Consider the following 23,203-nt stretch of genomic DNA (forward strand, 5'->3'; position numbering starts at 1 on the left):
CTCCTCCCAGGCTCTGGAATCATCATTCTAACTCTCTGCCTATACAAATTTGACTACTTTCAGTACTTAATATAAGTGGAAGCAAATGATATTTGTCTTTGTGACTGGCTAATTTTGCTTAGCATGTGTCAAAATCTTCTTCCTTTTTAGGGCTGAATAATATTTCATTGTAGGTCTGCATCATATATAATTGTTTATCAGTTCATCTGTCATTGGATAACATGAATTAGTTGCCATGAACATGGCCTACTTGCTTGGGCCCATGATGGCGCAGTACCTCGTGGCAGGAGCACATGGCAGAAGAAGCTTATTTATCCCATGATATCCAGAAAGCAGAGAGAAAGAGAAGGGGCCAGGGTTCCAACATCCCCCTCAAAGGTACAACACCAATTACCTACCTTCCTTCCCCTACGCCCCACCTCCTAGAGATTTCACCACCTCCTCATAGTGCCACTAGCAGTCGACAAGGTGTTTAACACAGGGGTCTCTGGGGACAGTCCAGATCCAAATATAGCAGGCCTTTACTAAGAGAATAATTTAGGGAAAACATCTACCCCACAAAGGGAGGTAGCAAGAAAACTTGCCAGCCATGTCCTTGACTCTGGTAAAAGGGACCTTATGGGTTTTGAGAAGCCATGACTCTCTGGCTCATTTCATGAAGTTAATATGACCTTGATACCCAGACCAGAGGCAACATACATGCAAAATATTTTTTTTTTTTGTACCAGGAATTGAAACTGGGGCATTGAACCACTGGGCAACTGGAGACATCCCATCCCTTTTTAAAATATTTTATATCTATTTTTTGAGACAGGGTCAGCTAAGTTGCTGAGGCTGCCTTTGAACTTGCAATCCTCCTGCCTCAGCCTCCTGAGCTACTGGGATTATAGGCATGTGCCACTGCGCCAGGCTTTATGTGCAAAAATCTTATATAAAATGTCAACAAACCAAATCTAGCATTGAATACAAAGTACAATACGACATCACCCAGGTTGCTTTGTATTAGAAAATTTATTAATGTAATTGATCACACGGACAGATTTTTTTTTTAATTAGAACCATCTTTGTATATACATGACTTGGGAAAGATAAAGGCCAGTGGGGCGAAGAGGTGAGGTTAGAGGGAGCATCTATAATTAACAGGGGACAGCCTAGCCAGGCCATGACTAGAGAAAATGGCCAGAGCTTGGATCAGCCAGGGGGTCAAGCTAAAGATCCATGAAGCTCTCTTTGGTCCCTCACAGTGGGGTTTCTCAAATCATACTGGGCTCTGGACTTGGGCCTAGAGCCAAGGATGGGCAGGCCAAGCCCAAATTCCCTCCATTCATGGGAGCTGCAGGTCCCAAGAACACCAGAGGGCTGGGAGTGGTGTTGGTGAACAGTGAGATTCTATACCCAGAGCTAGTCATCTTGGTGGCAAGCCCAGAGCCAGAAGTTGTGGTTGTGCCAATGTACACAGCACCTGGGTTCTTACCAAAGGTGAGCTGGGTGCTGAGTGGCATGCCAAATGTGAACCTTGGCAATGCCATGCCCCCAGACCTGGCTTCGATGTGCTGCCTCTCAGTGGTTGAGCCGTGGGAGAGAGTGAACCCCTACCCAGTGCTAGTGATCCTCATGGAGACAGAGTCCTCAAGTGGCTGCCCATTTGGAACCCTAAATGTGGCCTGAGGGGGTGGCTCCTGGGTTCACAGGATGCTGAGAGTTGCAGTTGGCCCCTGCACTGACTGCATGCAAACTGGTGGCAATTTGGACAGAGGCAACGCTCCCATGGGATGCTAGGTTCTCAGAACCAAGAAACACCCTGTAAAATGGGCTGTAGTTGTCCTTGGGGACAGAAGAGACTGGAGGATGACAGCCTTGGGTGGAGGGCTGGTAACCATAGCACTGTGACCACAGCAGGCTTGGAGGATGATGTTGCAGAAGCCCTGCTGCTGGAATGGAGGGTCTCTGTTATTGCCCATGACAGGTCCCGGATTTGGGCTGAGTGGTTTCTGGAACAAAGGGATGGTTAAAATTTGGAGTGGAGCAGGAGATCCAAGATGTAGGTGGGCAAGTAGAGACAAGTCCTTTTGCTGGGGGCCTCTGCTGAGTACTGTAATGGATGTCCAGGAATGTGCAGGAGCTCACACAAGCCTGAGGGAGATCTACAATTAACAGCCTTAGAAAGGGGAACTGTGTTCATGTCAGTGACCCCAGGATCTACAGCTGGCTGCCAGGTGGGCTATGCAGATGCATTGGCTGTCACAACCAGAAAGACGTGCTGCAGATGTGGGTCTGCCAGTGCTAACCGGGGCAGGACCTAAAGGGAGGAAGAGGAGAGCAGGAGGAGGCAGAAAAGAGAGCCTGTGTATGTTATTCCCTCGTCACTATTTGGTGTGGGGAAGGACAGAGGGACAGACAGGACCAGGGGCCTGGCAGCTCCTCTGCTAAGTCCGTGGTGGCAGGAATAGCTGGGATCTAATAAGTAAGCAGACCAGAGAGTCCAGTCCCTGCTGCAGGTGGGGAAAAAGAAGAGGCAAGCTGGTGGCAGTGCAGCTGCCACAGCCTGTTTCATCCTCCAAGACCTCCTTCATATCCTCTAAGATCTTCTTCTTTTGACCCTGGATGTTCTCCAAGGTGCTTAAGTCTTTCTCCACACAAATACAAGGAAGCTTGGGAGGTGGGGGCAGCCCCCCACCTTGATGTCACAGCAGTGCCAGTGGCAGTGGTAGCACCATTGGCATAGACCACTTTCTGTTGTCGAGCCTCCAGCTACCAGCTATGGGAGGACAGCTTCCTGATGGGCCTGAGGAAGGTGCTCATCCTGCACCGCCTGTCTGAGCCCTGGAAGCCTACAGAGCAGCCAGATGGTCTCCATCCACCATTCCCTGAGCAGCCTGGGGCAGGGGGCAGGGGGCAGGGGGCAGGGAGCATTGCTGCACCTGCATCCCACCGCCAGCAGGGCTGTGTGAGCTGTGGACAGCATGGCCATCGGAGAAGTTCATGGAGTCACCCTCCAAGTCCTTGGAATGGAGATTTCCCTCCTAAAAGTGAGGTCTCTCGAGGCTAGGATGGTGCCACTTCCTGGTTGCTGGCGGAGCCCTTCCAGATGGTGCTTCCCGTCTGTCTCTTCGAGACCTCCCCACGCCCTCTTTTCCCATCTCTTCCTCAAGCTCTTCTTGGGCCCTCACCTCTGTTGCCTTGGGTCAGGGAAAGGCGAAGTCTAGCTGCTCAGGTGGCGAGGACAAAGGGATCTGCGCCAGGAGGAGCGACCCTCTTGGCTCTGATGAGTGACAGCCCGGGCTTTCCCCAGGAGTTTCCCCAGGGTACCCCAGAGCGGAGTGAGTGGCCTGCGGAAGAGGGGCTCTGGAGCAGCCAGCTGCTAAGGGCTCCCGGTGGGCATTCTGGTGGCAGGGCGGAGGACACTTGCTGGAGCAGCGTGGGATCCACCCAGGAGCCAGCGGAGTAGCCAGACCCAGGCAGGCGGCGGGGACTGAGAATATGACCCATTCAGAGCCCATAGACCTGGGGCAGGTCCTATCGGGAGAAGGGACAGGAAACCAAGAGATCTCGCCCTCCATGCCAAGTCCTCTCGAGGCCAAGCGCGCATCGCTGGGTTCAGCCCCTGTGGCGACTCACTGGAACACACGACCGGACAGGGCGTGCAGGCAGCTCGTCCAGAAGAGGTGCCACAGGGCAAAGGGCAAGGCCTCATGTCCTCCAGGTTGACCTTCTAGCTCTAGTACCTGTGTGTTGCCATCTGTCTCCTGGGGACAGGAAGTGGTGGCTGGGGTGGTGCTGGTTCATCCCTCCATCTCTCTTCAATTGAGCCCTGTAGCCCAGATCCCTTTTTGATTTGGTTTGAAGGATTCAAATATATATATAAAGGTTATATTCTAGATCAATTTGAGTTTATGCCTAAAGAAATTTAGCAGTGCATTATTCCATATAGATAAGAAGCCAGTTTCTGTGGCCTTCCTGGAATATGTCAAAGTCCACTCCTCCTGGTCCCATCTGGGTTGCCAAGAGACATCATAGGAGATAGAATGTTTCTAAGGAAGGGTTCTAAGAGTTCTCAAAGAGGCAGGGGGGTCGGGGCTGGGATTGTAGTTCAGTGGTAGAGCTTCACCTAGCATGTGTGAGGCACTGGGTTCCATCCTCAGCACCACATAAAAATAAATGAATAAAAATAAAGGTATTGTGTCCATCTACAACTAAAAATTTAAAAAAATTTAAAAAAAAGATCAGTGGGGTCCTTGTCTCACATGACGAAAAAGAATTTCAGCATGCATCAGAGGCATAGACAAAGGTTTATTTAGGAAAGATACACCTTCAAAGGAGAATAAGAGGTATCTCAAAAAAAGACTTTTGGGGTCAAGCAAGGAATATACACTCCAGGGAGAAGGGAGGCCATCTCCAGAGGAAGAAACAGTTGACCACATGAACAGATTAAAAAAGAAAAAGCATAGCTCAATAGAGACAGGAAAAGCACTGAATAACTGTTAAAATAAACCTTTAGGGCTGGGCTTGTGGCTCAGTGGTAGAGCACTTGCCTAGCATGAATGAGGTACTGGGTTCGATTCTCCGCACCACATATAAATAAATAAAGGTCCATCAACAACTAAAAAATTTTTTAAAAAGAAAAAAAAAACATAAAACTTCTGGGGAAGCAGCTTGCTGGCAGAGTGCTTGCCCAGCATGCATGAGGCCCTGGGTTTTATCCCCAACCCAGCAAAACACAAACAAAAACATTTAAAAACTGGGAACCAGATAAAGGATATCCCTAAAATGCTATCATCATTTTGAATGGTGAAACCTCGAAAGCTTAAAAAATGGAACAACATAAGAATGCCTGCTGCTGGCAAAATTTGTCATTGATCCATAGGTCCCAGCTAACACAAGTAAGAAAAGAATAAGAAAGAAAAGGAAAAAGACTTGGAAAAGCAAAATCCAAACCAACAATGAATCAGTTGATATTTTACATAGAAAACTCCAAAGAATCCACAGCCAAATTAACAGAATAAATAAGGAATCTGACCAAGATTGTTTGGACACAATATCATACACATATATTATTGTTTCTTTATACCAGCAATAGCAAAAAAAAAAGACTTCATTTTTTTCTTTTGCAAAATATTATACAACAGCAATAAAATCATTAAGGTAAAATTTTAATTGTGAAGTGTAATTGAAAGATATTGTACTCATTAGTGAAAACTAGTTTTTCTAGCAAACTCGAAGCTCTTGGTGAGGAAGAGCAACAGAAGTTCTTCTTGTTCCTCCAACCCAACAGCTTACTGGAGGCATTGAGAAGGAAGACTTCCACACAGTGATTGGGAACCTAGGTCCTTCCATCTTTTGGTTTCATCATTTCTTAAGGTCACAGAATCCTCTTAATCCTCTGCCTCCTTAGGAGAGGATTAATCTACACTTGGGAAAGAGACACAGCAAGCAGCGTCACACAGGAGGGTCAGTGGGCTTTATAGCACAGCCCTAACTCTGTCTCAAGCTCTGAACTTGTATTGGCCACACCTCACTTCTAGGGAAGCTGAGAAATGTGGTTTGTCTCTGCATGGAGAGAAAGGGAAGTGGACTGGGTGAGTGACTACAGAGACTGTGTCACAGATGAAAGGTAAGAACTAAAGAAATGTTTATTGACAAGAAGACTCAGTATCACAGAACTGTTAGGTTCAAGTTGAATTTTAGATTGACTGCAATGCCAATCAAAAATTGTAATAGATCTTTTCATAGAATGTGAACAGCTAATTTTTAAAGTGTGACATTGGCCCAAGGACAGAAAAATATACCAAAGGACCAGAAATGAAAGTCCCTAGATGGAGCCCCACACACATGAGTGACACATGGGCAAACTCCAGGTAAGCGCCAAATGGGAAAGGAAAGGACAGACTCTTCAGTGAATGTTCTGGAACCAATCAGGTGTCAGGATCCTCTCACTACCTCTGTAATTCTCCAGTAAACCCTTCTCTTGATAGACTAAACAAATAAATGTGAAAGGTAAAAACATTCACACTTTTGAAAGAAAATACGGAGGAATATATTCAGGCCACAAGATATGACAATGTGCCACAGAAAGATAATGATTGATTAGTTAAACTACCAAAACTAGGAAGTTGTTCATCTGAAGGACCCATGAAGAAAATGAAAAGGCCAGTCACAGGCTGGGAGAAAATGTTCACACTACATACAACTCAGATATGCAAAAAAGATTGAATCCAAAATATATGAAGAATAGCTACAAGTCAATAAGAAAAAGAAAACAACTTTATGGTAAAGTGGATAAAGAAACAGATTTTTCATACACACAAAAAAGTGACTGTTTAACAATGCTTAGACTCATTTGTGATTGTGGAAATGCTAAGTTAAATGTGCATTATGAAATTACAACTAAATGCTGTTTTATACTCACTAGATGGACAATATTGTAAAATCCAACAGAAACCCTTTCATACATAGTTGTGTATGTAAGACTGTTCATAAGTTGTACATTTACAAAGGAAAACAAGAGAATGATAAACACCCAATTCAGGATAGTAGTTACTGCAGGACAGGTGGGATAAGGAGAGGAGCACATGGAGGGCTTCTCAGTCTGTGTGCAGAAGGCAGATGTTTTATATTATCATATTATTTTGAATGCCATATATATATATTCATTCTATATTTTCATATATGTCTGTCTTATATACTAAATATTCCATAATTTTTAAATTAGCCAATAAAATGGGATAAATATCCTAGCTTGGCTCTGGAAAGACTTGAAATATGGTCAAGGAAACAGAAAAACAAATCATCCCAATATAAGTGGGTAAGTGTGGGAGACCAACCTAGCACATGACTGTGTTAGACCAGGACGCAAGAAAAGACCACTGACTCCAATGAAAATCAAATTAAAGCAAGCTTATTATTTTGACCGACCAGGCTGCCTCTCCCACCCAAAACCGAGGGAACAAGACAGTAGCAGCAGCTTTCCTGCAGCCCAGCTTTATAGCCCAGAAAGTTACACAAAGGGGTTACAGATAACAGAACTCTGAGGAGCATAACACTAATGGTAGAGTTTACATTTTTGCTGGCCCCGACATCAGAATTTATGAAGGTCATTAGAGCCTCAGAGAAGGTCGTTATCTGGCCAGGGAAGGCCAAGATTTGTGAGGCATCACTAAAGTTTCAGAGAGGGCTGCTACTGGTCAGAGAGCCAGGCATGGGCGAGTTCAAGGCACGGGCAGGCATTCCAAGCAGGTTCAGAATTTGCAGTAATTTATAGTAAAGCTGAAATTATCTTTTCATTGCTTTGTGGCGAGATGGCTCCCAATTTTAAGAAAAGATCAGGTTGGGTCTATCATCTGAGTCATACTCCCTGGCTGGGTGCTGAGGCACTCAGTCACAGAAACGTGGCAGAACTTTCCCCAACCTTCTTGTGCATAGGTATATCTTGCTACCATGGGTAAAGCTATGCTCACCTGTTCCTTTGTAATATAACCCCTTGCCCTGTTTAGGATAGAATCTTCCATGGAAGTGCCTTGTGTGTGTCCCCTTCTCTTACTGTGCCCTTAGGTGTGGCCTACCCAGGTGTCAGTCAACCTGCTGACAGTGGACATCATGAAGCTAGTCTCAGCTCCCTGAAACCTGACCTCTTGCCTCATTTGAATAGCTTCTCCTCAATAAAAGGGGTCAGCTGGTGCTTGCTTGCTCGCTCGCGCGCGCACGCGCACACTCTCTCTCTTCCTCTCCCTCTCTCTTCCTGTGAAGCCTTAGGGTCAGAGGAGCCATCACAGCAACTCCAAAGAAAAAGGTATTAGTGTCTCTTGTGATTATTTTGTGCAGCCCAGTTAGCCCAGTTCAACTGGAGTAACCTCTGAGCCTTTTAGTTGTGAGAACAGAAAGCCGGCAGGTAGGTATAAGGTACTATGAGGCCTAAGAGGAGAAATTCTCCTGCCCTGTGACAGAAGGGAAACTTTGAGTGGGTCTTGAAGAAAGAATGAGTTTCCCAGGCCAACAGACATTCCATCTCATCAGGGCTAGATGGACAAAGCCAGGAGGCCACAATGTAATTAACTGATAGACTGAAGTGCTGGGGACTGAACCCAAGGCCTTATGTGTCCGATCGGCAGGATACATCAACGTGGGCAGCGAACCTAGATGGGGAGGAATGAAGGGACAAGAGACACCAAAGGTGACAGCAAGACAGGAATTCTGATCAAACTGCAAACTTTTATTGTTCACACAGGGGTATTTATATGCTAGGGATGGGGAAGCTCTCTAATCAGCAATTGCTGGATGTGGGTGGTAAAACTGCCAGCTGCAAGATGTCTGATGATCCTGATAACCGCAGGATGTTCCAGAGAGATAGGTAGCTGCAGGATGCCTCCCAGGCAGGATGTCTCCCAGGGGGCTGTCAGGCTAATCTTTGAAGGAGAATTTCCTTCTAGTCCCCGACATTTCCCCCTTTCTTATATAAAATATTTGACCATACCTTACCGGCCATGTTTTTAGGGGGTGATAGAGGCTCTGTTCCTCTAGGAGGCCTTAGAAATAAGCCTGTGAGAAGGGTAGAACATCCTTTTAAATGTTGGCAGCACGGTCTTCCATCTCCAGATGATGATAGTGGACCTGTATGAGCTTAGAGGCCAAAAATATTAATCTATTCTTTAATAAATTTTACCAGCCTGTTTATAATGCAGCTGTTATTCCAAGGCTGGCAAGGAGTGGTAAGGCCTGTATTGCCTGCTTGTGTCTTTTGACTAAGGTGTCTAGGCTAGGAATGGGTAGAGGTTCATCTCCTGGGACAATAGTTATATCAGGGAGTAATAAGGCAAGAACACAGCCACCGGTCCAATTCGCTGGAAGCCTGGGGAAGGCCAAGTTTCCTCCACACATAAAAACTGAGCCATTGGGGGGACAAAGAGATGGGGTGGGTGAGGAATAATTTTGTACTGTTGAGCAATTTCCAAAGGAAGAAACTCCAACATCAATATCATAGGTATTATTCTTCATCGCGCCTAAAAGACATGATGTAAAAGTGCCTATAGGTTGTACTTTAAAAGAAAATCCAGGTTGGCATGTATTATTGTTGTCTATGATAGAATTAATAGGAACTGCCATAGGCATGATTGCCCCTGTTGTCATGCAGAGCCAGCAATCAATAGCAAGGGTGGGGTTGGAATTATTAAGCAAGGAGAAGGTAGATTCTAAACAAATTCTGTGATTCTTCACTACCAGATTCCTTAGTTGGCAATAAATGTCTGATTACTGAAATCAGGTGAGTTTTCTGTCACTTGCAGATGAAACCATTTTAACTCCTACACTTTAAATTATTTCCAGAGCAGGATCCCTATGTGGAATTTCTAGATATGGATTATTGATGTTTACAGACCACTCTCACTCTGGAAGAGCTTTGACTGGGACTCCCATCAGCCCACCCAAAACCACCCTTCTCACCACAGCCTCCTCATTGAGTCCCCGAGTATTATCATTCTTTACTGCTAATTTGGTAGGCAGATTTTTACTACCTCAAAATCCTCGGTTGTTCATCTCCATTTGGTGAAGTGGTGTGTGACAGGACTTGGCCTTGGGGTGTCCTCCCAGGGAGGAGAGTGTGGTCAGGAGCAGGTGGAGGTGGCATCTTATAAGGGCCATCAGGGGAATCACATGGGAGGGATCAAGTACTCATGCATGTGAGGCCAGAAATTTGAGAGTGAAAAGCTAGCCTGAGCCTGCAGGGGTGACTAGAAATCACAGACCACAGACAGCCCCGGGGGGAGCAGCATTCTGAAGCACCTGTATCAAAACACTGAGTCTCCCCAGTCACACTGTGCCTCTCTTGCGGGTGCTTCCACCCAGAGATGAGCTTAAAGACATGATTTGTTAAGACCCCTAACCCAGAAAAAGATAAGGCCAAAATGACCTAACATCTGCTAAACTGTTTTTTCAAATTTTCAATAGAGACAAAGTTAGACATGAGGATGAAGTCTTCTTCTATTGAAACTCAATAAAATAAATTTTTTTGTATCAGGATTCATTCATTCAGAAAAACTGACAGCATGGAATGTGATGGACATCACTATCCAAAGTACATGTATGAAGACACGAATTGGGTGTCAACATACTTTATATACAGAGATATGAAAAACTGTGGTGTATATGTGTAACAAGAATTGTAATGCAAAAAACAAAAAACAAAATACATGTATAAAGACATGATTTGGTGTGAACATACTTTATATCATATACAAAGATATGAAAAATTGTGTTTTATATGATATAACAATTCTTATATAATAAGAATTGTAATGCACTCTGCTGTCATGTATTTAAAAAAATAAAGTCCATTAAAGAAAAAAAAACAGAAAAAAGAAATACTGACAGAAAAACACTCCAGGTATTTCAAACAGATGGGATTTCATTTAGGGAATTTTTACAATCATGTCAGGAAGTCTGAAAGAGCAAAAGGAAAAAAAGGGGTGGGGTGGGGATGCTGGAGAAACCAGAAGAAATGAATTGATTTGAATGAAATAATTTGAATTTGAGTATTTTCATTGACTTGAGCTAATCTGAATAAGCCCCCTACTCTGTCTTCTTGGACTGTGGCCTTCCTGACAGTTCCTCTCTGCTCCCCAAGCGCCTTTTCTGGGAGTGGGTGTCAGAGGGAAATGCAGAAAGGTGCATGCTAACCTTTCCCTGGACCTTCCTCAGAGCTCTTCCAGGCTCTAACTTAGGAAGGCTGAGCTAGCAAGGTATAAATATGGACCCTTGAAAAGAGCAACCCTTGCCCTGGACCTTCCTCATCTCTTCACTTTACTGTGTGCCCCAAATTCCCCCAAGTAGAGCCATTAGGGTTTCAAATACACACTTAGAAAGCTAATGCCAGCGCTGCAGGAAAGAGGGAACCGCTGTCCATTTGGAGCTTCCTGACGTTCAATCCAATGTTCGATTCAGGTTAGATAATACATGCCAAGGACAAGGTCCTAAGTCCCAAAATGGTGTCACTGGACTAAAATCAAAGTGTGGGTAAGCTGGGCTCCTTTATGAAGGGACCAGGGACAAAGGATTTCTACACTTTTCTCCAGCTCTGGAGATTGCTCACATTCCAGGCTTGGGCCCCGTTTCTCCATCTTTTAAGCCACCACAGCAGGTGAGCCCCTCTCTGCATTTCTCTGGCTTTTCTTCTCAAGTCTTAGCATCACTCAGAACTCCCCTGAGCGCAGCCTGGAAGGTTCTGGTCGTGGTCATGAGATTAAACTGGGCCCCACCTCAAGGTCTGGACCTTTCATCATCTGCAAGTCAGTCTGTCACCCAGATTCAGGAGGAGGACCTCAACAGGAGGGGTTACTCTGCCTACTGCTTTCTCCCAATTCTTATCACCCCAAAGTCACTGCCCACGACAAGATTTCCTAAAATCCTTCTTCCAAAAGCTTCAGCAGTTTTGCATCTTTCTCTTAATGTCTCTGAAAAAAACATTCTGGGTCCCAACCTCGAGCCTCTTCCTCCTGGGAAGAGGAGAGAAACAACCCGACACCAAGTCAAACCCGTCTAGAGGGCAGGACCCGGCCAGGCGGGGACCAGAATGTGGCCCTCACGCTGACCTCTGTGGGCGGAGGCGGGGAGATCCGCACTTTGTTCCTCCAGGGGCTCCGAGGTGGCCCCCTGCGGCGGGGACCCGCTGAGGCGTCCATCCTTGGAGGTCTCCCTGCAACCATCAGGGACACAGTACTCCTTCTCAGCTTTTGTCCCCTGCGAGGTGTGGGCTGCGGCAAGCTTGTCCTGCAGCGGGGCCACCAGGATTTCCCGGTGTCGGTGCCAGGTGTCCCCGTCGTCGTCTTCCTCTGCCACCCCAGCCCCGCTCCCCACGTGGGGTTCCTCAGCTGTCCTGCACCGCCGGCCTCGCAGTAACCGGTGCCCGCTGTGACCGCCCCCTCCGCGTCTCCATGGCGCTGGGCGACGCTAGGAGCCGCCGAGCCAGGGCCCGGGAGTGCAGGCCCGCGGAGGTCGCCCCGGCCCCGCAACCGTGTGGCCCGGGTTAAATGCTCGCGACAGGGCTGCCACAGGGCTGGGACCTGGTGTGTTCTGAGGTTGTGCACCCGGCACCGCCTCATCCCCCCGGAGGCCACCGCTTCTCCCTGTAGGAACGTCCCAGGCCTGGACCGTCCACAGCCCCAGGGCGCTTTGTGGGCTCCAGGTGGGTAGCTTGGGTTTTCTCGAAAACGCATTTAAATTGCTGTGTGACCATAAAGCGGCCACTCCTGTCCTCCTCCTTGCTCCCTGGGACTCCGAGGTGGAGTCAGCAAACTGTCCAAGCTGGGTAAGCAGGGGGCTTAGAGCTGGGACTGTCCCGCATCCCTGGAGTCAGAGGGCAGCACTCCTAACTCCCCTCATCCCCTCAGCTTCCCGCCTCCACTGTCCCATTTCCAGGCCACTGGGGGTGGGGGGAGTCACCTTTAGATAAGTAAAGCCCAGCACAGGGGAGGCACAAACATTTGGACCTTCAGTAACTATTCTCTAAGGAACCAACCTATCCATGGTGGTTTTGAAGTGCCCAAGTCTTTGTTAACCTGGCCCACATTTATTGTATATAGAAATGACATAAAGAAATTCTTGTGACAAAAACATTATGCTGTCTTAACAGAGCATTTACAGAATCTATGTGTGTGGTTTATAAGAGAAAGTTGGTGACATTTTGATGTTGGTCTGTAAAAATATTGTAATTTTTCCCTTATGTATGTGTCTCTGTGTTTTGCTGGGTTTGTTCTTTCTTTCCAGAATACTTTTCACTCATGTTGGAATCATTTGTTATGCAGCAATAAGATACTAATACCAATGAGGTCTAATTTGAAATTGTGAACTAATCCAGCTAATAGCTCACACAGCACCTACAGATGTTGGCTGGATTTCTCCTGAAAATTTAAAATATCCCATAGTGCCCTTAAGTGTAATGCAGTGCCTCTAAGCACCTCAACATACAGTTTGGGAATTGTAGTTCTAAAGCACAAAGCAAAAAGGATTGATTCCTCAAGAAGATTTGTCAATTCTAAATTTATAGGTACCTAATAACATAGCCTTAAAATATATAAAACAAAATTGGCAGAAGTAGAAAAATTTATATTCATATCCCTCTCTCATTAACTGATAGAATACTCGTATAAAATTAATCCCAGCAGCTCGGGAGGCGGAGGCAGGAGGATCTCGAGTTCAAAGCCAGCCTCAGCAAAAGCAAGGCGTCAACTCAGTGAGACCCTGTCACTAATTAAAATACAAGATAGGGCTGGGGATGTGGGTTAGTGGTCAGTACTCCTGAGTTCAATACCCTCCCACTATCTCCCTCCCCCAAAATAAAGACAAATGTAATGGGAAACCATTAGAGAGATTTGATTTATATTTCAAAAACATTATTCTGGCCCTCGGTAGAGAACATTATTCAGACCCACTGCAGGCAAGAGAACTGTTGCAGTTGCACAATAGAAAAGTGATTGTGAGATCGAAGAGCCAGGTTCCTTTTGACATTTACTTTGGTCAATAACCCCATTTCTTTCCAGTTTCTTTAGCTCCACCAGATCTGGACTCAAGAGCCCTTTCGATGTAAGACAACTTTGGACAGTCTCTATCTAGAAACCTTTTTATAGGGGAAAACTACAATAATTTCTGAAAACCTTTGTCCATGTAAATGCAGATCAGAGGCCTCACTATTACCTTTAGCTGTCATATGTAGGGACCTTTCAGAGCTGGCTGATTTAAGAAACAAAATCAGTATTAATTGGTGGTTTTGTATGACTAACAGAATAACAATAACATCAACAAATGTAGTTTATTGGGGTCTTTCCAGTGTGTGCCAAGCATTGTATAAAGTGCTTTATAAATTTACTTAATCTATACAACAACCATATTTCATTTGACAGTTGACTTCATAACTCACCTAAAGCCAGTGAGTCTAGTGGTAGAGACAACACTAGATTACTTGCCTACAAAGTCCACATTCTTTTTTTTTTTTTTTTTTTGAGAGAGAATTTTTAATATTTATTATTATTTAGTTTTCGGCAGACACAACATCTTTGTTTGTATGTGGTGCTGAGGATCCAACCCGGGCCGCACGCATGCCAGGTGAGCGCGCTACCACTTGAGCCACATCCCCAGCCCCAAAAGTCCACATTCTTAAGCACTTTGATATTTATAATGCCTGACAAGACTTGTGCCATTTTGAAATCAGTGTGTCCCTGGTAATACCTGGTACCCAGCGTTAGTGTTGATTGCTTTCCCTTCTGAGTCCATGGGTGCTGCCCCCATTTTAAAGAATCCTAAAGAAAGAATACGGATCCATAAACATGGAAATTGGAAATTGAACAGTTCCTTTCTACGCTCTGTATCTTGACTCCCCAGCCCTATTTAAGATAAGCAAAACACTCTAATAAGATTTTCACAGAAGAGTGTGCAGCAATATTTGTCCCCATTTAGAGGGAGGAGGTGAGGCCGGGGATGTGGTTCAGTGGTAGAGGCTTGCTTGTGTGAGGTGTGAAGTTCAATCTCTAGCTGCAAAAAGAAAAAAAAAAAAAAAAAGAAAAGAAGGAAGGAAGGAAGGTTGGTTGCTCCTAGAGGGAGAGGCAAGTTCTATACCTTGAAAAAGACACCTGTATGTTGGGTTTCAGGACAAGTGACTATTTTCAGAATCCAAGTGGAATCTCACACTACAAAACAATGCCAAGAGCCAAGGAAGGGAAACGCAAAACCAAAGAGGCTTCCCTTCCCATTGTCCCGATTCTTCAAAAGTTCCTGAAAACCTATGAGAAGCACTGCTCGAAGTTTCAGACGTCTGTGTGCCCAGCCATCAGAAGGGACCTGAATAGCAGCATTGACAGTGAACAGAGCCTCAGGAAGGTGAGCAGGGGCCGTCTGTCTTTAGTCTTCTCTAAAACAGACTGACTGGGGGTCACGCCTCCAGGAACAAGGGTCCTCAGTCACCCCCTCTGCATTCCTGACCCAATGAAGTTCAAAACCTTGATCATGGCCAGGGACGCCATGATCAGCGGAGCTCCTCTCCTACCTTTCGCTCCTGCGACAGCACCTGTCCCCAGCGGGCCTGCCTTTTCTCACCCTGCTTCTCACCTGGAGTGACCACCCGGCTCCTCTCCCCATTCCACATCTGGAAGGTCCCTCATCATCGCAGCACCTCCCCTCCCAGCACACCAGCCATGTGCCCTGGCAGTCCCCGCCCCGCCGTGGCCAACCCTGTAGCCCTGTCTTCAAGCCAGACTCCCGCTCACCCACCTCCCTTGTGAGGCCCACCTCATGTAGGGTGAGGAATTCAGCTCCCAGAGCTCTGCTTTTCGGGAGGGGGGGGTGGTAGTTCTGATATCATCTCTTTTCTGAGATTAAATATAGGGCTTGAATGTGAGGGGGACAGGAGAGACGAAGTCACCACCAAAATAAAACAAGTACCTCATGGGAAAGGGTCAGGTGATAGACCAGATGGGGCGCCTCGTGCCCCAAAGACAGCCTCGCCACTCCTCCATCACCAGCCCAGAACGGTGGTCCGAGTTCTGATAATCAGAGATGACAGATTTCTTAGAATGTGGAGTGCCAAACAAGACAGAGGTCAAGCAAGATTATTAGAGATGGGAGTTCTGAAATAGAAGATCATTATTCTAAGGCTACTTGGGGCTGAATCCATCCCCATCATGTTCTCCCTAAATGTGTTTTGGGGCAGGGAGATGATTCCACTGCACCTCACAACAGAAGAACCCATGTTCCTCTCTAACCTTCCCTCTTCACCCCTAGGCTGCTGCCCTTGTCCCTCTTCTTCCCCCCCTCCCTTCCCACCCCATCTGCCCTCCACATCTTACACACACAAACATCTTCCTGTTCATCCTGATGGAAAATCTTCCCACGGCTATCCTTTTTGTGGTAAACTAATTACTAATCAATATTTTCTAGTGTAGTTCTTGCACTTGGCCTCTACTACTTAATGATAAGGATTAATCATAAATCTTGCTCCAATGAGTCCTCTCAGCAATGATTTCTAATTGTTTTTATTACAATCACCAACAGAAATACAGTTAGCATCCCAAACCCAGTAAATAAGCACCAGAGAGCATCAGTACGACAATAAGGGCTGTTGTTGCTGTTGACTTGGATGGGCTGCCTAGGGAGGGTCTCCATTATAATTCTGAATAGCATTAAAATAAAAGTCTCATGAGACAATCATTATTTTTGCTCCATAAGATGTACTCAGATAATTTCCAGTTTTTTTTTTCTATTTTATTAAAGAGGAGAAAAGAAAAAGTTGGTTGTATCCCACTAAATTGATTTTCTGACCCAATAGCAGGAAAAAAAAAAAAAAAAGTCTCTGCCCTAAAGTCCACTGAGCTTTGCACGAGGCAGGAACTTTGTAAATTGGTGCTGGAGAATTGCCAGTGTGCACCTGGCCCATAGTTAATAATATTCTAAAAGCTATTCCAACGTTGTTTAATGACAATATTCCTTTTCCACACACACTGATGCCCACCTGTAGCTTTTTCTTATGCTCCAGTTTACACTTGTGAGACCTGACAACTCTCCTCCAAGCATCCTACCAGTGTCCTTGGAACCTTTGCTCCTGACCATTCGAGATGAGCGCTACATGCTGGGGAAAGAGATCTGCATTTGGGGCCTTCAGCTGAGCAACCCGGAGATCGCCAGGCTTGTGAGTCATCGTTTTAAAAATGTTTCTTCAGGGGGCTGGGTATATAGCTCAGTTGGTAGAGCGCTTGCCTCACATGCTATAAGGTGCTGGGTTCAATCCTCAGCACCACACACACACACAAAAAAAGTTCCTTCAGGGCTGGGGCTGGGGCTTAGTGGCAGAGCTTACCTTGCATGTGTGAGGTACCGAGTTTGATCCTCAGCACCACATAAAGATAAGTAAACAAAATAAAGATATTGTATAACTAAAATAATATTTGAAAAAAAGACTTTGGATCTGTTCTAGGCTTACCTTTTAAAAAAATGTTCCTTCAAACTTTAAAATTGTATATAAGTGTTTAACATCATATATTCCAGCCCTAGTTTATTTGGCTATTGATAGACTTGTTGAAAGGTTTTCTTTTTTTATCACTACATTTTTTTTTAAAGAGAGAGTGACAGAGGAGAGAGAGAGAGAGAATTTTTAATATTTATTTTTTAGTTCTCGGCGGACACAACATCTTTGTTGGTATGTGGTGCTGAGGATCGAACCCGGGCCACACGCATGCCAGGCGAGCGCGCTACGGCTTGAGCCACATCCCCAGCCCATTATCACTACATTTTTAATAAAACATTTCAAATATATAAAAATGGAGAGAATAATAGAACTGACATCTGTAGACTTACCTCTCACACATAATCTACTTTCTTTGGGGGGCGGTGGTACTGGTAATTGAACCTGGAGGCATTTACCACTGAACCAATCCTTAGCCTTTGTTCTTTAATTTTTTTATTAATTATTTTTTATTTTTGATATAGGGTCTCACTACCTTGCTTAAGGCCTTGCTAAATTGCTAAGGCGGGTCTTGAACTTGCAATCCTCCTGCCTCTGTCTCCCAAGTTGCTGGGATTACAGGTGTGAGCCACCACATCCGACATAATACACTTTTTTAAGGGATAAAATTGTAGATATTTACCAATATAATAGTTTTAGCTTTGTTTCACTTCTTTTCCCTACCTACTTCCCAGAGGTACCACCAGCCTAAGTTGATGTGTACTGACCCTTTGCATATTTTATGCTTTTATGATTTATGTTCCTATGAGCTTCATTGTATAAATGGAATTGTACGATGTATGATATTGTGACTTACCTTTCTCATTCATATTATATTGTCAAGATTTCTCCACACTCATTACTTTCGAGTGCTGTCATATCCTATATCACATATACAATTACAGATTAACTGTTTTTTAAAACTGAACTTCCATTATTGCTGAAGAGAAGGACTTCACTTCTGGAACAGGCAAATAATTCAGACCAATTCTTTCGCCGACAACAGCAACATAAGCTAAAATGTGGAAAACACACACACACACACACACACACACACACACACACACACACACACTACCAATGACCTAATAGAAGGTGGAGACCCAGGGAAGAGAACATTACAAGGACAATTATCCCTGGAGCTGTCTGGTTTAAAAGAAGGCAGTTGAGAAACAGAGAAGCTGAACAGTGCTTTTGACAATCTTTTGCCAACGCTAGGGAACACTGGCTTTCTGAGGAGACCCTGGTGGACCTTCCCTTGCTCTGGGCTGAGACTGAAAAGGGCTGCAGCCTAGAAACACAACTGAACCACACACAGAGAGGTCCTCAGTGACCACAGATTATTTTCTGATCATCTCAAGTTTTAATGTTAAGTTGAGGGATCCTAGATTGATGGTGCCCCATGGATCAGGAGCAAATGAAAATATTCCTTGGAAGACAATTACAACATCGTATGCCTCCAATTGTATCTATAAACAATTTCATAAAGAATAAAATCCAGTATGTAAAAAAAAGGAAAAAAAAGATTCACAAGCTGTAGAAACAATGACTCTGTAAACAGCTAAACAGCCCACAAGGACTCAAATATTTGGATTATCAGACATGTACTTTTAAAAATCTATGTAAACACAGCTGGGCACGGTGGCGCACACCTTTAATCCCAGCAGCTCAGGAGGCTGAGATAGGAGGATCTTGAGTTCAAAGGCAGCCTCAGCAAAAGCAAGGCACTAAGCAACTCAGTGAGACCCTGTCTGTAAATAAAATACAAAATAGGGCTGGGATGTGGCTCAGGGGCCAGGAGTTCCCGAGTTCAATCCCTGGAACACTCTCCCCTTCCCACCAAAAAAAAAAAACAAACAAACAAAAACAAGATTTTGCAAAAAATTTTGCAAAAATAGGGGAAAAAAAGAACTAAATGGACATTCTATATAGTAATGGAAATTAAAACTTCAATAAATGGGTTTAACAGCATTTTCAACAAATTTAGAGTGATAATTAGTAAAAATGATGTGGCCAGAAGAAAATATGTGTAGTAAAGCATGAAATAACAGAAGACAGTCAGAAGAAAAGAGACCTAGAAGGTAAATGAGGTAATCAACATATGTGTCACTGGAGTCCCAATAGGAGAAGAGAATAGAGTGGGATAAAAGCAATATTTGAAACGATAATAGCTAAGAACTTTCTCACACTGGTGAAAGACATTACCTCATATTCAAGCAGAGCTATGAATCCCAAACAAGTTAAATACAAAGAGAACTTAAAAACACCATATTGAAAGTACTGAAGAAGAGGAAAATCTTACAATTGATCAATGGAAAACACACTGGAACAGTACCTGATTTTATCTTGCTCAACTTACAATTTTTTGACTTTATGGTGGAAAGTCATTCAGCACTTTATTATGAAATGAGCTTTGGTTGGATGATCTTGCTCCACTGTAGGCTAACATAAGTGTTCTGGGCATGTTTAGGGTGGGTCAGGGTAAACTCTGAAGTTCGGTACCTTGGGTATATTAAGTGCATCTACATTTAGCATTGTAAGTTGAGATGCATTTTATACATCCAGGACATAACCCCATCATAAGTCAAGGAGCACCTGAACCTTTAAAGGAGCACTAATAAAACTGACACCTGTCAAGTCCGTTATATGCATGTATAGAAACGTTACAGTCAAGACCATTGATTTTTTAAAAATTAATGTTGAGTTAATTATAATAATACAAAATTGACATCTGACTTCAACAGAAACCAAGGAAGCCACTTACCAGTAGAAAATCTGAGAATTTTACACCCCAAAAAGTATTAAAAAATGAAAGGGAAAAAAAAAAAAAAAAAGGAACTTACCAGACGCACAGAGACTGGGAGAATTTGTCACCAGCCTATCTTCCCATAGGGAAATACAAAAACATATCTTCCAAACAGAAGCAAATGATCCCTGATGGAAGGTTGGCAACTCAGCAAGAATCAAAGAGCCATAAAAAAAATGATTTCCTTCTTGAACTTGAAAAGGTGATCATAAATTTTATAGAGAGATGTAAATAGCCAAGCATAAGCAAGACAATCTTGGACAGGAAAATCACAGCAGGAGAATTTGCTCTAACAGACATCAAGGCTTATTATAAAGCTACATAAATTAAGACAGTATAATATTGCTGCAAGGATAGATAAGTAAACCAATATAGAAGAAACAGACCACACCTGTTTGGACATTTGATTCTTGACAAAGATTACCATACAGAGTAGCAGGGAAAAGATGGTCTTTTCAACCAAGGATGCTGAGACAATTGGGTATTATTATGGGGGTAAAGAAACTTGATCCCTTCTTCACATCATCCCCCAAATCATTCTGGGTAGATTATAGACCAAAAGGCAAAACAATAAAGTTTCTAGATGATATACATCAATAGGACATTGCAGTGCAGAAAATCTTTTAAACAGAACACAAAAAGAGCCATAAAAGAAAAGATTGATAACATGTACTCCATTAGAAATAACAGCTTCTATCCAACAAGAATCACCAGCAAGAGTGAAAAGGTGGGCCACGGTGCTGGCAAAGATTTTTGCTATCTATATAACCAAAAAGGATTCATTATGCAAGATACCTAAGTAACTCCCACACATTGTTTAGTAAAAGTCAAACAAACCAATAGAAATGTGATCAGGAAACTTGAATAAGAACTTCACCAAAGTTATCAAAGAGCCAATAAATATATGAAGAGGTGCTCAATTTAGGATTAAGGAGAATGCAAATTAAAAATATGAAGAGATATCTCTATGCAGCCACAGGAGTAGTGAAAATAAGTGTTTGTTAATAAGTGTCAGAGAGAATGTGGAGCAACTGAAATTTTTATACCCTGTGGTAGGAGCTTAAGTTGGTGCAAATCATTTTGGAAAACTGTTACAATATCTACTGATTCCAAAGCAATTCTATTATGTAAGTACATATTCACCATAAATATATATACACAGGTACTAGGAGACATATAGGAAAATATTCATGTCTATCAATTGTAGAATGGACAAATTATGTTAAATTCATATGATAGAACACCATAGAGCAATGAATTGAATGAAGTACAACTATGAAAAATAAAACATGACAGGGCTGGGGATGTGGCTCAGGCAGTAGCGCGCTGGCCTGTCATGCGTGCAGCCTGGGTTCCATCCTCAGCACCACATGCGAACAAAGATGTTGTGTCCGCCAAATACTAAAAATAAATATTAAAAAATTCTCTCTCTCTCTCTCTCTCTCTCTCTCCCCCTCACTCTCTTAAAAAAATAAAAATGGAGAGAGTCACAAACGAGTGTATATTGCTTTCTTGCATCTATATAAAAAGTTCAAAAAACATACCTAAATCTATGTTGTTTGTTTACAGAACTGTGACCAAGGACAGCCTAACAGAGAGCACTAGTGGGCCATTTTTTCTAATTGGTGGTTTTTTGTTGTTGTTGTTGTTGTTGTTTTTTAGTTGTTGATGGACTTTATTGTCTTTATTTTTATTGGTGCTGAGGATCAAACCCAGTGTCTCACGCATGCTAGGTGAGCATGCTTCCATTGAGCCACAAGCCCTGCCCCTAACTGTGGTTCTTTAAAAGTGTCTTTTATTATCATATGATCCAGCAATTACACTTATGAGTACATATCCAAAAAATTGAAAGCAGTGCTAGTCTTGAAGAGATATTTGAACACCCATATTCATGGCAGCATTATTTTGCAACAGCCAAAGGGAGAAGCAACCCAAGTACCCTTGACAGGTGAATAAATAATCAAAATATACAATGGACTGTTATGCAAACTTAAAGAGGAAGGAACTGATTCTTGAAGAGATTCTTCAAAGAAGCTATATGGTCATTACACATGAAAGGATGTTCAACATCACTAATCACTAAGGAACACAAGTAAAAACTATAATGTCATACCACCTCACACCAATTAGGAAGACTACTATCAAGAAGCAGAAAACTGTGTTGGCAAGGATGTGGAAAAATTGGAAGCCTCACTGCAGCATGAAATAAACTTTGAGGACATTATGTTAAGTGATATGAGCCAGTCACAAAAGAACAAGTACTGTATGATTCCACTTATATAAGGCACCTAGGGAAGTCAAATTCATAGACAGAATAAAGAACAAGGGCAGGGAATGGGTGGAGAGGGGACCGGAAAGTCTTGCTTAACTGTTACAGAGTTTCAGTTTTGCAAGATGAAAGGAGTTCTGGAGAGGGACTGTGGAGATGGTTGCACAATAATGAGAATACACCTGAGACCCCTGAACTCTCTTCTCTAAAATGATCGTAATGTCAAGTGTTATTTGTGTGTGTTCATTTTGTCATGGTTAAAAATAATGAATTTTAGGGCTGGGGATGTGGCTCAAGTGGTAGCGCGCTCGACTGGCATGTGTGCAGCCCGGGTTCCATCCTCAGCACCACATACCAACAAAGATGTTGTGTCCGCCGAGAACTAAAAAATAAATATTAAAAATTCTCTCTCTCCTCTCTCTCTCTCTCCTCTCTCACTCTCTCTTAAAAAAAATAAATAAATAAATATTAAAAATTCTCTCTCTCTCAAAAAAATATTTTAAAAAAGAATTTAGGAAGATTGAGGAGAGAAAATTATAAAAAATAAAAATAAAAATAATGAATTTTAAAAGATATCTTAAATATGTAACCAGCGCCAGGCACAGTGGCACACGCTGTAATCCCAGTGGCTCAGCAGACTAAAACAGGAGGATTGAGAGTTCAAAGCCAGCCTCAGTAACATCAAGGGGTTAAGCAACTCAGTGAAACCTTGTCTCTAAATAAAATACAAAATAGGGCTGAGGATGTGGCTCAGTGGTTGAGTGCCCCCTGACTTCAATCCCCAGTATCAAAAAAAAAAAAAAAAAAAGAAGCTTTTATTCAAAGAGTCAGTCAGGGTAGCCAGTCCACTGAAGCCAGAACTAGAGGCTGTGCTCATGCGTGTGTGATGTGATCTTTCACAGGTCCTTCCAATGTGGCCCTCTTGTGCATCTGGAGGTTGCTAAGGGATCTGTGCTGGAGACAAACAGTGCTGGTGCCCAAGGTGTGACACCACCAATCTCTGGTTGGGAGTGGTGGGACCTGGTCAAGAGCCTGTTTAGCATGGACACTGACGTGACATGCCACATGGTCTCCTCTGTCACACACAGCTGGAGAAACCCAATCCAGCCCTCAAACTGGCACCTCTCATTACAGAGGCCTCAGGTACCTGCCCTGT

The 23,203-nt window shown here is 43.6% G+C and overlaps 1 protein-coding gene across 2 annotated transcripts in view; it reads left to right on the forward strand.

Moving 5' to 3' along the window:
• Nucleotides 1-11,953: 11,953 nt before the first annotated feature.
• Nucleotides 11,954-23,203, forward strand: part of LOC120884319 (uncharacterized) — a 42,519-nt gene continuing 31,269 nt past the window's right edge. The window contains exons 1-3 of one of the 2 annotated variants that reach the window (XM_040269894.2): nt 11,954-12,169; nt 14,628-14,856; nt 16,508-16,660. In XM_040269894.2, coding sequence (XP_040125828.2) covers nt 14,677-14,856; nt 16,508-16,660 — 333 coding nt within the window. In that variant the 5' untranslated portion in view covers nt 11,954-12,169; nt 14,628-14,676. Of the gene's footprint in view, nt 12,170-14,560; nt 14,857-16,507; nt 16,661-23,203 lie in introns of those variants that run through there. The other variant, XM_078043424.1, reaches the window with a different exon arrangement.

The sequence above is a fragment of the Ictidomys tridecemlineatus genome, chromosome 3 (genome assembly GCF_052094955.1).
Source record: "Ictidomys tridecemlineatus isolate mIctTri1 chromosome 3, mIctTri1.hap1, whole genome shotgun sequence".
NCBI classification, from domain to species: domain Eukaryota; kingdom Metazoa; phylum Chordata; class Mammalia; order Rodentia; family Sciuridae; genus Ictidomys; species Ictidomys tridecemlineatus.